The sequence below is a fragment of the Elephantulus edwardii genome, unplaced genomic scaffold (genome assembly GCF_000299155.1).
Source record: "Elephantulus edwardii isolate Elephantulus edwardi_28Jun2011 unplaced genomic scaffold, EleEdw1.0 scaffold00138, whole genome shotgun sequence".
Taxonomy (NCBI): domain Eukaryota; kingdom Metazoa; phylum Chordata; class Mammalia; order Macroscelidea; family Macroscelididae; genus Elephantulus; species Elephantulus edwardii.
Window position 1 is genome coordinate 197711 of NW_006399888.1, and position 15828 is coordinate 213538.

The 15828-nt window shown below is 51.4% G+C and overlaps 1 protein-coding gene across 1 annotated transcript in view; it reads left to right on the plus strand.

The window, feature by feature from the left end:
- Nucleotides 1-11735, plus strand: part of EBF4 (early B-cell factor 4) — an 86551-nt gene extending 74816 nt beyond the window's left edge. Inside the window, exons 8-17 of the mRNA XM_006894251.1 lie at nt 1144-1225; nt 2036-2153; nt 2266-2399; nt 2506-2632; nt 5241-5329; nt 5457-5522; nt 5633-5810; nt 5895-6083; nt 11009-11206; nt 11665-11735. Coding sequence (XP_006894313.1) covers nt 1144-1225; nt 2036-2153; nt 2266-2399; nt 2506-2632; nt 5241-5329; nt 5457-5522; nt 5633-5810; nt 5895-6083; nt 11009-11206; nt 11665-11735 — 1252 coding nt within the window. The remainder of the gene's footprint in view (nt 1-1143; nt 1226-2035; nt 2154-2265; nt 2400-2505; nt 2633-5240; nt 5330-5456; nt 5523-5632; nt 5811-5894; nt 6084-11008; nt 11207-11664) is intronic.
- Nucleotides 11736-15828: the final 4093 nt, after the last annotated feature.

Below are 15828 nucleotides of genomic sequence, written 5' to 3' on the forward strand. Positions count from 1 at the left end.
TATTCTCTTAGCTACTTCCTGCTGAAAAGGGACGCTGTGGGTTTCAGGGTGAAGATCTTCTCTCACTACTCTAAAGGGCCCCTTTGGCAGTAAGAAACACATAGACTATTATGGAGATTGATTTTGGAATTTAGATGCATCTCCAGGTTTCTTGGCACAACTTGGTGAGCACATCCAGGGCAGCATCTGTTAGCTGAAATATGTCAACTGGTAGTGGTAAGGAATTGTGTTGCCAAGCCAAAAGTAAATGGTTCAAATCCACCAGCTGCTCCATGGGAGAAAGATGGGCAGTCTCCTCCTGTGCAATTTACTGCCTCTGAAAATCCATTGCAGAGTCAGCTATGAGTCGGTTCCAACTCAACCGTACACAATAATAATCTATTCAAAAAACCTGGTGGCCTAGTGGCACGAAGGTGCACTGCAATCCCAGAGGTACTGGGTTCAAATCCACCAGATGCTCTGCTGAAGAAGGAGGGACAATCTCCTCCTGTACCAGTCAGATCCGATTTGACGGTACACATATAAAAAGTAAAAAAAAAAAAAAAGACAAAAACAAAACAAAACAAAAAACCTTCATTGCTGAGCCAACTCATCGCTGACTCTCCACTGAGTTTTCAGAAGCTATAAATTGTAGTGTGGGGGAAATCACTCATCTTTCTCCTGAGGAGCACATAGTGGATTTGAACCACCTGCCTTTTGGTTTAGCCACACAGTTTACTGTCCAGGTGACCACCAGAGCTTCTTATTGACAGTGACTGTAACAAAGGGCTTGAGCATATCGGAGATGATGGTGGTGGTTCATGGTAGAGCAAGGTTCAGACCTGTTGTTCATAGGGTCACTGGGAGTCGTGGTCAACTCAATGGTACCTAACAATAACGTACTCGTTATGAAGAATACCTATCATGTATGTCTGATGAATATACACTTAATTGGACAAACAAGCCCTGTGTGATCTGCACACTGTATGCCGGGAAGTAGTCCTATGTGTGAGTTATACTGGGGTTGAAACATGGGATGGGTGTCTGTGTGACAGCAAGCAGACAGTCACCCTCTGGGGAGGGGCCAAGGTAGGGGGCGACAGGATCTTCCTCTATTTCCAGAACTTCCAGAACCTTAAACCCATTGACACCACACTTTTTCAGGTTCTTCCTTAAGTTCTTCCTCAAGTGCAACCAGAACTGCCTAAAGAATGCAGGGAACCCTCGAGACATGCGCCGCTTCCAGGTGGGTCTGCGGAGGGGCTCCCCCTGCAAAGCTGCCCTGTCTCAGTACAGCCGAGCCCAGCAGACACAAAGGCAGTGGCCCTCAGGGCGCATCTCTGCCCAGCCTCGTGCCCCCAGGCCTGATGCCTGCTGGGGGTAGGGCAGCTCCTTCTCAACTTTCTGCTGGCTGCCAAGGGAGGCTTCATTAGAGCCCCACTTAAGAAGATGCTAATTGTGACATTTTTACATGATTAACGACCCAGGTAATTTGCATAGCGTGAAGCAGAGAGCAGCTGCCCTTAGCGCATCCCCAACCTGCACACCCCTCCTAGTGCAGGGGGAGGGGGGAAAGAAGACAGCCCAGTCACCTCCCCAGAACTGGGTGGAGGTTCCAGCTGAAGGGGTGCCCCTAGGATGCCCACCTCTGCTCTTCCCCTCCAGACCCTCATTCCCACTTGCCTCTGTGTCTTGGAGCCCCAAGATCCAGCCTTGGGAGCTATGTTTGCAAAACTAATAGCCCCTCTTTGCCCAAGTGTTTTTTACTAGGCCTTTTGATTCTTAGTGCTCCATTGGTCAGTTCCTCTGGGCAGCCTGGGGGTGCTGCCTGACAGGGTGACCAGTCAGTCCTGAGGGGCTGAAGCCCTCTTTCCACATTCCTTACCTCTCTCCACACTCCAGCCTCTGCCACAAGCCCTCACTCCCCTGGATACATCCCACCCTCAGTCACTGGCCTCAAGCTACTCATTCCTGGTCACAGTCCCGTCCCAGGCGTCTCCCCTCCCCTGTCCTTCTTCTCCTTCCCCAGCCTCTCTGGTCTCCACTCTCCACGCAGGTGGTGGTGTCCACGACAGTGAGCGTGGACGGACACGTGCTGGCCGTGTCTGACAACATGTTTGTGCACAATAACTCCAAGCACGGCCGCAGGGCGCGCCGCCTGGACCCCTCAGAAGGTCAGGATCGAGGGGCCCAGGCCTAGCCCAAGGGGAACAGCTATCCCCTAGTCCCAGCCTCGGTGTGGAGGGGAGTGGGAGTGGAGGCTGATCTGGCTCTTCTGCCTCCCAGCTGCCACTCCCTGCATCAAGGCCATTAGCCCTGGGGAGGGCTGGACCACTGGTGGCGCCACTGTCATTGTCATCGGGGACAACTTCTTCGATGGACTGCAGGTCGTGTTTGGGAACGTGCTCGTGTGGAGCGAGGTGGGCCACTCCAGCCCATCTCTAGCCAGGCCTTCAGGGGGGACTGGGGTGGGGCTGGGCCCCCTCTTTCCGGACGGGACCCACAGACTGCCTTTTCTACTCGCAGCTCATCACGCCTCACGCCATCCGCGTGCAGACGCCCCCGAGGCACATCCCAGGGGTGGTGGAGGTGACGCTGTCTTACAAGTCCAAGCAGTTCTGCAAAGGAGCACCCGGCCGCTTTGTCTACACAGGTTAGAAGTTCAGAAGACGGGTGGTAGGGGGCCTCCCTGGGTGCACCATGGCCTGCTGCCCGCTGAGATTTCTGCCCACTGCATGGCCACGCCCCCAGGCTGCTGCTCCGCCTACCTCTCCACACATCGCCAGGACTTTCCTTGCTCTGCCCTTCTCTCCCAGGGCTGTTCCCCTAGGGTGCTGGATCCTTGCCCTGCCCCACGATGTCTCTGTGGCATTCTACACAAGGCATTCTACCATCACCACCACATCTCTCTCTCATTTGGAATGTTTGTTTCAAAGCTGCACCAAGTGTGCTCGCCACTCTATAAATCTTCCTTTGGTTTCTTGGTTTTCCCAGAGCTCCAGGTCCATCTCTTTTTCATACACACAGACCCTTTGCACGGTTCTGGGGTGAGCCATAAATACGTGTGGGAAAAGCACTCCTGGAAGTAGGATAGTTGGGATAGAATCTCCTAGCCCAACTCTTGTAGCCAGTGGGCCAGCGCTTGACTTCCCTTAATCCTCCATTCCTGCCCAGTCCAAGCCCCCACTTTTCCCCATTTCCAGCATATATTCATTGAACCCGTCCCGGGACACCTCATAGACTTGGTGTGTTCCAGCCTAAGGTGGGGGAGGCACAGAGTGAACATAGGGTAGGGTAGTGGAAAGACAGAGTCTAAGGGAATGGTGGGAAGAGAAAATTCCGTCCTGAGGGTGCATTGGCTAAACTAGACCAAGCTGGGACAGGATTGGTGAATAGAAGTTAGCAAGGCATGAACCACAGTCTCCGGGAGCCAGAAAGAATAGATGTTACCTAGCTGTCAACACTGGCTGCTCTGACTCAAATAAAGTTGAAGGTCTGGGACAGGGTGAAGAGGGTGGAAAAAGTAAAGGGGAAAAAATTCAACTGCATTAAGAAAAAAAAAAGATGAGAATTTGTGGTCTGATAGAGACTGGTGGAACCCTGGAGACTATAACCATTAGACACCCTTCAAGGCAGGCAGGCAGATGGTGAATAGAAAGATTATAGAAGAGCCGATGCCTTTGAATTCTGTTGCTGGTGAAGAATATTTCATATGCCATTAACTAAAAAATAACAACAAACAAACAAATCTGTCTTGGAAGAGTGTAGCCAGGGTGCTCCTTAGAAGCAAGGATGGTAAGACTTTGTTGGGCATGTTGTCAGGAAGGTCCAGTTGTTGGAACATCTGAGAAAACATATCTTAGAAAGTGAGTCAATGAAAGAGAGGAAGACCCTCAAGGAAGTAGGTGACTGCAGCAGTGGGCTGAGCAGAGCCGAGGATGGTGAGGACTGGGCAGGATTCCCTTCTGTCATATGTATTGAGGGCTGAGTCCAAGCCGACTCAATGGCACCAAACAACAACAACATAAAGTGGCCAGTAACATCTGTGAGGATCTGGATCCTCAGAACATTCAACTATGAGACCAAAAGGGCAGCATTCGCCCTAAAGCAAAACTTCAGAAAGAAGGTGGACGGCTGGAAACTGGGGCCCAGGGTAAACGTTGAGAGAGCACTGAGATATGGAGGGGATGACAAACAATGTGACAAAGCAATCTTATGTATAAACAGATGAGCCGAAAGTGAATTTGATCTGTAAACTTTCATCTAAACCACAATTAAATGTTAGAGAGAGAGAGAGAGAGATTATGTATAAACAGATGAGCCGAAAGTGAATTTGATCTGTAAACTTTCATCTAAACCACAATTAAATGTTAGAGAGAGAGAGAGAGAGAGAGAGAGCAAGTAAAGATGGGAAGGAAGGGCATCCAGGGAGAAGGAAGAGCAGGTATCAAGACACAGAAGTATGTTACTTTGGGGAAAACTAAAGGAAATGCACTAAATCTGGAATTGGCGTTGAACAAGGTAGAGCTATGAGCCTGGTGAGTTAAATCAGTGCCAGGCTAAAAAGCAGGAGGTGGAGACAGGCTGAATCTGGGGACACCTGTGTGTGAACTATTCATTCCCTTCCTTAAGACTAGTGCAAATTTCTATCAAATGCTGCTAAGAGTCCCCCTGAGAGAAATAAGAGACAATGGACTTTTTTCTCTATTTTTTTTTTAATCTCTCTCTCTCTTTCCCCCTCTCTCCCTCTCTCTCTGAACTGACCCACAGCTGACCCTCCAGCAGGTTTTCAGAGACAGAAAATCCCCTGGGAGATTGCACATCATAGAGAAGCTAATAATGTGTATATACAATTTGCTTGTCTCTGTTGTTTATAATCACAAATGAAGGCCCCAGAGTTGCTCTGCCAACCCAAAGTCACACGATTCTTCATCTACCAACTGCTCCACAAGGAGAAAGATGGGAGATCTATAGGGATCTTCCTGTGCGATTTACACTTCGCTGGAGGGTCAGCTATGAGTAGGATCCCACTCGGTGGCACAAAGTAACAGCAATCACAAATGAGATCATACAGTTACATGCGTGGTAATCTCAAGGCTGGCACAGGACATGAAGGGAAGAGCTGAGGAAACTGTGTTAACCCTGCGCCCCGTGGAAGTTTTGGGGCGTTTAGGGCTGGTTGTAGGAGAAAAGGAGATATACACCCAGGGCTGGGAACTGGCTGGGAGGGAGCATCCTGCAAACACTGCCTATCTCCCCAGCCTTGAATGAGCCCACCATTGACTATGGATTCCAGAGGCTACAGAAAGTCATTCCTAGACACCCCGGAGACCCCGAGAGGCTACCCAAGGTACTCCAGAGGGCACAGCGGAGCAGAAGTAAGGGTGTCCAGGGGCGGAGGAGGTGAGGGGGGCTCCCGACCCTCTGCCCCGCGCAGGGGCTGTGCCTCTGTCCAGCTGTCCCCTCCCTGCCCCCAGGAGGTGCTGCTGAAGCGGGCGGCTGACCTGGCGGAGGCCCTGTACGGAGTGCCCAGCAGTAACCAGGTATGGCGCCCCGCTCCGCCTCCCCGCGCCGCCCGGCCCGGGATGCTCCCCGGCCCGGGGCGCGCAGACCTGGCGCCCGCTGGGTCCTTGCCCTGCTCTTGTCTTCGCAGGAGCTCCTCCTGAAGCGCGCGGCCGACGTGGCCGAGGCTCTGTACAGCGCGCCGCGGGCCCCCGCGCCCCTCGGGCCCCTAGCGCCGAGCCACGCGCACCCCGCCGTCGTGGGCATCAACGCTTTCAGCAGCCCGCTGGCCATCGCCGTCGGGGACGCCACGTCCGGGCCGGAGCCGGGTGCGTCCCGCCGCCCCTCCCCACTGCCCTGGGGCGCCCCTTGCCCGCGGGCACGGCTCGGCTGACCGCCGCTCTCTCTCGCAGGCTACGCGCGCAGCTGCAGCAGCGCCTCGCCGCACGGGTTCGCGCCCAGCCCCAGCTCGCAGCAGAGCGGCTACGGCGGCGGCCTCGGGGCTGGCCTCGGCGGCTACGGGGCGCCCGGCGTGGCCGGCCTCGGCGTGCCCGGGTCCCCTAGCTTCCTCAATGGCTCCACGGCCACCTCGCCTTTTGCCAGTGAGTGTCCCCGCCCGTGGGGGGGTGGCGATGGGGGTAGAGGCTCGGGGAGCAGGACGGACTTCACCCCCGCTGCAGCCTTCCCGGAGGGGTGGGCTTCTGGCGCCTTCTCTGAGGGGCGGAGTCTAAGCCCTGGCCACGCCCGCACACAGGCCCCGCCCTCCCAGTGTGAGACCACCCTCTGCCATTGAGCACCAACCCTCAGTCCCATCCTTAGTCTGCACACCCTGGGGCGGGAATAGTGCTGGCATCTTTGTCCCTATCTGCTGACCCCATTGCACACACCACTTCTAGTCTTTTCCTGCTTCTGAATCTGACTTTATGGGAGGACTGCAGCCCGAACCCGGCTGCGCGCCGCTTTCCCCGCTTAAGCCTGGGCTTCGGGAGGAGGCTGGCGCCCCCTGCCGGATTTCTTCGGGAACTAGCGGTTCAAGACAAGCGGGTTTCCACCGTGGCCCGCGCCTCCCGGGAGCCCTGGTTGCGTGAACAGAGGTCAGCAATGCGAGAACCGCGGTTCCCTGAGGCATGGCCGGCAGATAAAACGAATCCTCTGTGGTCAGACGCAACTTAATTCTCCAAATCAGAAACTATGTGGTCATTCTACCTTCTGGAACCTCAGTTTCCTCTCTGTAAAACTGGATTAGGTAACTCTGGTGGCCTAATGGTAAGAATCTGCGCTGCAATCGCAAACACGCCCGGTTCAAATCCACCAGCTGCTCAGCGAGGGAAGGATGGACATTCTCCTCCCGTGCGTTTCACTGCCTCTGAAAACCCGCTGGAGGGTATGACGCGACAGTATTTAACAACAACAAAATGAGATTAATACTATCCCCTTCCTAGGGTTATTCTCACTTCTAAATGTGCCCTCTCTGCAGAAGACTCAAAGCGTAGGAAGAGTGCATGACTTTGAAGTCCTAACACAGACTGTGGATGCTGGCATCTTGGGGAGGGACAGTTCACAACACAACTTTTATGTCTTCACCATTTTAGCAAGCTCCTCCCGCCTTTGCTAAATTCCAGAACAGTGCATTTGCCATTCTCAGTTAAATTAATCCACTGTTGTTAGGTGCCCTCGAGTCGACTAGGACTCATCACAACTCTCTGAACAACAGATCAGCGCCTGCCTCCTCCTGGGCGTTCCTCACCATCTCTGATAGGCTCAAGCCCATTGTTATAGGCACTGTGCCAACCCATCTTATTGAGGGTCTTTCTCTCTTTTCTCTGACCCAAACTAGTCAGCAGACATTTATAAAGTACCAGAGCCTAGTGGTAAGAAGCTGTGATATGATCCCAAAGGCCCGCAGTTCAAATCCACCCGCTGCTTCAAGGGAGAATGACGGACAGTCTCCTTCCATGTGATTGGCTGCCTCTGGAAACCGGCTGGGAGTTGAGGGAGTTCGCTGTGGGTCGGTTCCAACTAGAGGACACACAACAGCTGTGTGTAAAGCACTGGACTGGAGGGGGGGTGTGCTGTGTATCTCTCTGCTCACTTGCAAGGAGAACCCCATCTTTTTTTTTTCCTTTTCTTGGTAGTTTTATTTTTAGTAAGCATTACATAACACAGACTTCTATAGTAGTGCTAGGTGACTGTGTTGTTTTTTCACTAACAGGAAGAATGCTTCTTTAGTCAATGTTCTCCAAACCCTTTGATACATAATAGCGATTCACCCCAGAGATCCTCCTATCTCTTTCCATCAAACACCACTGGTATGGAAAATGAGCAACCCTTTTCTCCTTGCCACCGTTGGCGAACTTTTGGATGTTCGCGGTGGCTACTCCCGGAATGAACAAACACACCACCATGACGGCGAGTCCAGGGAGAATCTCGTACCATATTGTGACAGAACCTTCTCCCAAGTCCACCGAAAGGTGACCCTGTCGCAGCTCCCTTGAGAACCCCATCTTTTGTTGGGTTTTTTTTTTTAGTATTTTTTTTGAGAACTCCATCTTTTGTAAGAGGGGAAGTCCATCAGATTCTGGGTGAGCATGACCAACTAGAGCAATGAATGCAGCTTTGCAGGGAGGAGCTTCATGTTGCTTTGCCTACAGCTTCGCATCTCCTGTCTTGCGTTTGCCACTGCTCTGGTCACAGAATGCTCTGGTCACCTGCCTGGTCTTCCTGAGTCCTAGATACTGCTCTTTCTGGCTTTGGGATATTGGGCCTCATTCCTACGTTTCTGGTCTGGGATGAAATTTCAGGTCCTGAGTCCCACCAGAGGGCATGATCTTTTGGTTCCCTTCCTGGGTGTCTGTCTGTCCTGACACTTTATTCAGCCCACTTTATTCACTGCTCCCCATTTTCCTTCAGCTCTGGGACAGTACACTCACAGCCTCTTTCTGGGGGACCCTTTCCAGGACACAGAATGGAAGCTTTCATGGATTAACACTGCTACAGCCTGGAGAATCAATCTCTTCTTTCCCTCACTCTGTCTTTCTCTCTTTCCCTTTCCCTTTCTCTCTCTCTCTCTCTCTCTCACACACACACACACACACACACTTGAGTGGAGGAACACAGTGTCCCAAAATGTGGAACTGCCACACCTGAGGCTTCCCTCCTGGATGGAATTCCACCAAGAATTTCAGCATCAGCCAGACTTGGGTGGTTTGGTTCCAGTACATGAAATTGTCTTGACTGGTAGAATGGGTTTTGTTTTGGTGGGGGTTTTTTTGCACAGCACCAAAAGATACCACTGCCATTTCACTTGTCAAGGAGTGTCTGGCATGTCATCTAGAGCCGTCCCAGCTGGAGCAATATGCTTGGATCTGCCTTGGTTGCCGGTAGCCCTGACATTCAGTCCTGAGTTCTGCTACCCTCTTTGATCTTCTGGCCTGAGCGCAAAGTCCTGCCTCCCACCCCAGATGTACCCACAATTTAGTACCATCCCAGCTTCAACATGACTAAGGGCCCTGGCCCTGGAGAGATGCAATATTTTCTGGCTTTGACTCCAAGCCCTCCATGGGGTTCCATGAGCTTCATTATCCAGCAGTACCTTAAAAATCTCTCCTCTTGGCATGAGCTATTTCCTGGTAATCCATAGACTGATAATGTTTGGGGAAGCTGTTGAAAGCAGCATTGTATTGGTCTATCTTAGTCCACAGGGAGTTTTGCTGCTAACTCAAAGGCATGCCTCTCTGGGGGTTTGAATCCACCATCAACTCCCTTGGAAAAAGAGAGACAATCTCCTGTGCGATTTACAGCTTCAGAAATTCAATGGAAGGTCAGCTATGTGTGGGCTGACTTGACAGTTATGAATTGTGCCTGAGAAGGATAAAACCAGGCTGCTCTTTTGGAGGCAAGAATTTTGAAGCTCTGCCTCACATACTTAAAGCATGTGGCGAGGAGGAACCAGTCCTTGGAGAAAGACATCATGCTTGCAAGGGTGGAGGGACAGTGAAAGAGAGGAAGACCCTGGATGAGATGAACTGATACAGTAATGGGGGTAGGTGTGTCAGAGACAGGGAGACTGGCTCATAATGGGGCAGATTTCATAGACACATAGGGTCAATATGAGTCACAGGCGACTCTGGCACATAACAACAAGGACAAAAAATTCTGATGATTTTCTCCAAGAAGCTGTTCCACTCCCTCCTTCGATGCTAAAAACACTCCAATCACAATTGTCAATGTATTTAGAAGAGAGAGGCCAGGAATTGGTCCCAGAGGAGAATGTAGAAGGATTCACAGATGCCCTAAGTGGGGTCTTGTAGAAAAGGAAGACCAGACAAAGCCTGTGTGCAGAAGGCTCGCTGGTTATGCCCAGGAGAGGAATCCACAGCCCTGGAGGTTGGAGAAAAGGAAGATTTAAGGATGTGGATCTTTCCATTGTTCTTTGAAATTGATCCGCTGCTGTTGTTATGTTCCATCAAGTTGGGACCCACTCAAAGCTGACCCTCTAGGGGGTTTTCAGAAGCAATAAATCACACAGGAGGAGATTGCCCATTCTTCGCCCATGGAGCAGCTGGTGGATTTGAACCACATGCCTTTGGGATTGCAGCACAGTTTCTTACCCACACAACAGCAACTGATCAGCTAGAGAAGGAAAATAAGGCAACCTCCAGGACCCACACTGAGGGTGACAGGTTGTTGTTATGTGCTGTCAAGTTGAAGCCAGCTCATAGCTGACCCTCTTGCATTCCAGTGGGTTTTCAGAGGTAGTAAATTGCATGGAAGGAGATTGCCTGCCTCCTCAGAGCAGCTGATGGATTTGAACCATGTACCTTTGGGCTCACAGCACTGCTCCTTACCACTAGACCACCAGAGCTCCTTAAGGTGACAAGAATCTGCCTTAAAATGCTAAGCTGGAACAAAATGGGGGTAGGGGAGACTATGGACAGAACGTGGAGGATCTTGGCAAGGCAAACATCTGTGGAGGACTGGGGATGCTATTGTGTGGGCTGTCCCAGACAGAGAGGCCTCCTAAAAGAAGCCTAAGAACTTCAGTCCTGACCACCTGCCTCAACTCTGTTCTCACTTGACCCGTGACTCGCTTCAGCCTCCCAGGACTCCTAGGTGTTTTGCAAGGACTCCAAATTGCACTGGTTTTCAGCAGAAATCTTAGCCTACTTTCTCTCTTGCTCATCCAGCATCTGAGGGGCTCACTAAATATTTTCTTTGGCCTTTTGGTTCCCCCCCCCCTTTTTTTTAACCTGAGCTAGTCTTGCCACCTCTAATCCTGGGGAAGGGCCTTCAGAACCCCCAAGAAGGTGAGGGCTGGCACAGGACAACCCTCCCCACCCACCCCCCCCCCGGAACCCCCGAGGCTCCCAGGCTGCCTCCACACCTGGTCCTGGGCTCCCCAGCTTTCTCCCAGCGCCCAGGGAGGCCCGAGCCCGGTGCCAAGGCCCCGCTGAAGGGCTCACTCTGGTGCTGTTTCCCTTTTGTGTCTCCCACCATCCTCCCTGCCCCTCCCCGCCCCGCCCCGGAGTCATGCCCTCTAGCCCCCCGCTGGCCGCTGCCTCCTCCATGTCCCTCCCGGCCGCTGCCCCCACCACCAGCGTCTTCTCCTTCTCGCCCGTCAACATGATCTCCGCTGTCAAACAGAGGAGCGCCTTCGCCCCTGTGCTGCGCCCACCCGGCTCGCCGCCCCAGGGCTGCCCCAGAGCGCATGGAGAGGGACTTCCAGGTGAGAGGCCCAGAATGCCCCCTCGCGGAGACCAGAGCAGCCGAGCTAGGAGAAGGATGGGGATGGGACTCCTGCTGTTTGACCAGTTCCCCATGAAGAACATGCAGAGTCCAGAGCAGGGAGCCCGGTGGGAGTCCTCGTGCGGTCCATCTACACACCACTGTCTTGGATGTCACAGCTTGGGATGGTCATCAGTTTACTACTTGACTAGGGAAACAAAGGATACAGACCCATAAGCCTGGGGCTGAGCCTCCTGAGAGGACTGAGGGACACCTCTCAATCTGCAGTTAGGGCCCCAGGCCAGGGCCGGAGTGGCTCACTACCTCCAACGTTCCTAATGGCATTCCGCTAGAAAGTGCTCTACACACTGCTAACCAGCGCCAGCCCAGAGAGGACCAGGCAGGGAAGACCCCCAGGCTGCACGTGGCTTATGGCTTCTCTCTCCTTGGTTTCCACAGACCAGCCTTTTGAAGATTCTGACAAGTTCCACTCCCCAGCCCGGGGACTTCAGGGACTGGCATACTCTTAATCACAGTAGGTCTCTGATTGCATCTTGCCACCTTCCCAGTCCTCTATCTCAGCAGAGATGGGAGCTGTGGTCCAAGTCTCCGTCTCCTGGGTCCATTTAGACAACTGGGCCACACAGTCCATCCTGGTGGTTCCAGTTAAACGGATGGAGAAGACATGGCTTCCTGTCTCCCCCCAGCCAACCTTCCTCCACCGCCTTCTCTTCCTCTCCCCAGCAGGTCTGCAGGTGTGGCCTCCGCTGAGCCTGAACTGGAAGTTCCTCCAGGATTCACATTCATTTTCCGGACGGGCACAGACAAATGCAGGGCCAGGACTGTGGGCCAACCTCGACCCCTGGGCCTGAACTGGACCGGCCTTTCTCCCTATGCCCAAGGCCCCACTAGCCCCACAGGCTTTCCTCACCTCCCTCATTCCAGGCTGGTCAGAAGGCCCAGCACTGTGCTGATGGTGCTCTTGGCAGGAGAGCATCCTGGGGGAGGGGCTGGGATGGTGGGCCTCACTCACCCGGTTGATTCCTCTAGAAGAGATGGATCTCATACAGACCAGGGCCATCAGGGGAGGGGAGCAAGGGATTGAACCGCTCAGGGAGAGGTGGCCTAGCAAGGTCCTGTTTGCATCTGATCCATCTCGATAACCCTAGCCTCCCAACTTCTCCCCATGGCAAAGGGTGGCGCCCAGTGGCCTCAGGAGGCCTGCCTAGGCTCCCGTGGAGCATCCCACGGCCACGTGGCCACTCTTGAATCCTGCACATTCATGCCCGCCACGTCAAGACTGCCAGTGGGGTCTTTACATCTGGAGGGTGCAGAAGAAGGGGTGTTGAGCCCCCTGAGTTCTGGGTCTATGCTCACCATTGGATAGCTCATGGCCACATGCTTGACTCAGTTTGGATGGAATAGGTCAAGTTGACCCCGCAGATAGCCTCATGCTCTGCTCTTCAGAGTTTGGAGAAATCAGAATAAACAGATGCGGGTGGCCACTTGGTTTCTCTTGCTTGCTTCATTGGCTTGGGCCTGTAGCTCTCAGTGTCCTGCAGCTCTTGGGGGAGCCTTCCAAATCTGGGCAGCCTGCTTGTACTGAGTTCGGGGTACTGTGGGGGCAGGGGTGGGATGGGCCTCAGTCCTGAGGACCCAGGCACTGGACTCGACCTTGAAGCTCTAGGACCGTGGCTGCTGAGGAGGCCTGAGTGCCGTGTTTGTCTGACCAGGGCCGAAGTGGGTGTTGTCAGAATGACAGTACTAGGGAGTAGCCAGAGCAAACTAAATACACCCCCTACCGAGTGAACAGAGGCTGAGAAGAGTGGTCCAGCCCCACATAGCGAGCTTTACCTGTCTAGATAGGTAGCTTATCTGGGCCATGTCTCAAACCACCCTCTCCTCTGCAGACCTAGAAACTTTCTGGCTAAGCCATCTCAGAGTTTGAGAGGAGAAGGGGTGAAGAGGCAAGATTCTCAGGCCCATTCACTCTCTTTGCTGAATCCATCATCAAAACACTCACCCGAGGGCTGTTCCTCTCCAGCAGTTCGAACCCACCAGCAACTCTGAGGGAGAAAGCTGAGCAACCTCTTCTTGTACTTTTTATAGCCTCTTAAAATCCACTGGAGGGTCAGATCCGAGTCATACGACTCAAGGGCCTATGAAAACATACTCACAGCTATCTTTTCTGTGTGTGACAATCCTCTAGTCTCAACTGGCCCAGTAGGCCTCAACTTTAAAAAGAACAAAAATTTCTCTATTGTGATTTAGGTGAAAATTGGCAAAGCAGGTTGGTTTCCAATTTGACCATCCATACACTGTTTCCTAAGTTTTATTTTATATTGGTTTGCTTACAAAGTTCATATCCATTATGTTTCACACTACTCTTCATTCACATTGTGTTTCATACAATTATTCTCATTCATTATGTTTTATAAAATCAATCACCATTGGATTGTGCTCATCATTACCCTGTCTTTTCAGGTCCCTGCCAGATCTTTCCCATTTCTTTTACCCCCTTCTTCCACCGAACAAATTGTGCAGCCCTGTGACTTCACTCCTACCCATCTTCACCCTTCTGCTCCCACCCGTTTGCCCTTGGGTTCCCATACATGTTTTACTAATTATCCTTTTATTTTTACAACAGTGATCTTTGTAGTATTTGTCCTTAAGTGACTGGGTTAGTTCACTCAGCATACTGCCCTTCAGTCTCTCTCAAGTTATGTAGTATTTTCCGAAATCATTGCTCCTGAGTGCTGCATAGTATTCCATTGTGTGAGTGTACCACAATTTCTCAATCCACTCAGTTGTGGTTGGACATTTGGGCTGTTTCTTTGTTCTTGAAATGGTAAATAATGCTGCTATGAACATTGGTGTACAAATCTCCATTTGTGTCTCAGTTCTAATTTCTCAGGGCATCTTCCTAGCAGTGGAATAGCTGGGTTATATGGAATTTCTTTGTTGAGTTTTTTGAGGAAACGTCAAAGTGCCTTCCAGAGTGGTTGTACTATTTTACAGTCCCACTAGCAGCATACAGTTTATTTTATGATATTAGTTACAAAACCCACATTGGATCCAAACCCCTCCCACTTCCTCTCTGTGGTTCTCATTTCTAAGTCGGGGCCTTTTAAGGATCTGAATTCGGTTCTACCTCTTCCTCCTGTCCTATCGAGGTCCACTGTGACCTTGATTGATTAGAACTGGCAGCTCTCTGGTTCTCAGCTGGTTCTTCTGGCCCCAGAGTGGACGAGGCCATGGCTCAGGCAGGTTTTGACCCTGCCAACTAGTTTCTTGTGGAATTTTGCTTTCCTTTTTCCCCTCTCTTACCCCTGAATAGAGGTGAATAGTTGTATCTCAGAGGGCTGTTGACAAGTTTCTAAGACCCACATGCTGCTCAAGTCACTAGGATGCAGAGCGTGAACTTTGTGGGTCTTTTTATGCCAGTTGATGGTGGTGTCCCCTGCAACTAAAATCCTAAACCTTTAGATTTAGAAAATTAATCTTGCAAAGATATTTGGTTAGCTCTGAGAAGCATCTGTAAGTGCTGTTATCTTTGTGTATTCTCACACATACCTGTGTGTACACATAAATATTCCTCTCTGCACATACACATGCATGTACCTGCACTTATCCACACACGTGTGCCTATACACACACATACATGGCCATACACTTATTCAGTCACCATTCGTGTGCAAGCTGGAGTCTTCGGCAGCCTTACATCCCAAGAAGTGGGGATCATGGTGCAACCACTGTGGAAGGCTGAATAGCGCTGTCTCAAAAAGTTGGAAATAGAAAGAGCGTCTGACCCAGCAATTCCACTACTGGGAATATGCCCTAAAGAAACCAGAACTGCCACCCAAGTAGATGTATGGCACACCCGTGTTTATTGCTGTTTTGTTCACAATAGCAAAGAGTTGGAAACAACCCAAATGCCCATCAACAAACAAACAAATAGAAAAACTGTTCACATAATGGACTACTACACAGCCTTGAAAAACAAGGAACTCACGAAATGTCATACTAAATGGATGACCCTGGAGGACATCATGTTGAGTGACATATCTCAAACAAAAAGGATAAATAGTGCATAATGCCACTGTTATAAAACAGGACTGACATCGAGTTTAGAGGAAAACTAAGAAAAGAGGGGTTAAATAATGTACGCTGCATTGAAGCAGATAAGGGAGAGAACTGTTTAAAAGGGATATATGATTAGGTATTATTTGCATGACATGAATCCAGAGTAAGAGCTGCATAGTAAAGTGGACTGGCTGGGGGAGCTGTAGAACAATGAAAGAATTTTTTTTTCTTCTCAAAAAAAAAAGCAAACTGGGGGTAGAATGGGGAAAAAATTAAAAGAAAAAAGTGGGGATCGGGTGATGAGAAGAGGATAGGGTTGAGAGAGAGCGAGAGCAAACTTGGCCAGGACATCTATTTATGGACTGGAGAACCATAGCCTCTCCGAGCTGGCGCGTAGCACTAACTATCACACAGGGATCGCCTTCTGGGCATCGTGCCCAATTCCCAGTGCTCCTCTGGCCTCCTCCTTAGTTGCTGCTTCCAATCTGTCTTAAAGAGCCTAAAAAGCTGGCCCGCCGCAGGCCTCCTCCATTCAGGCGC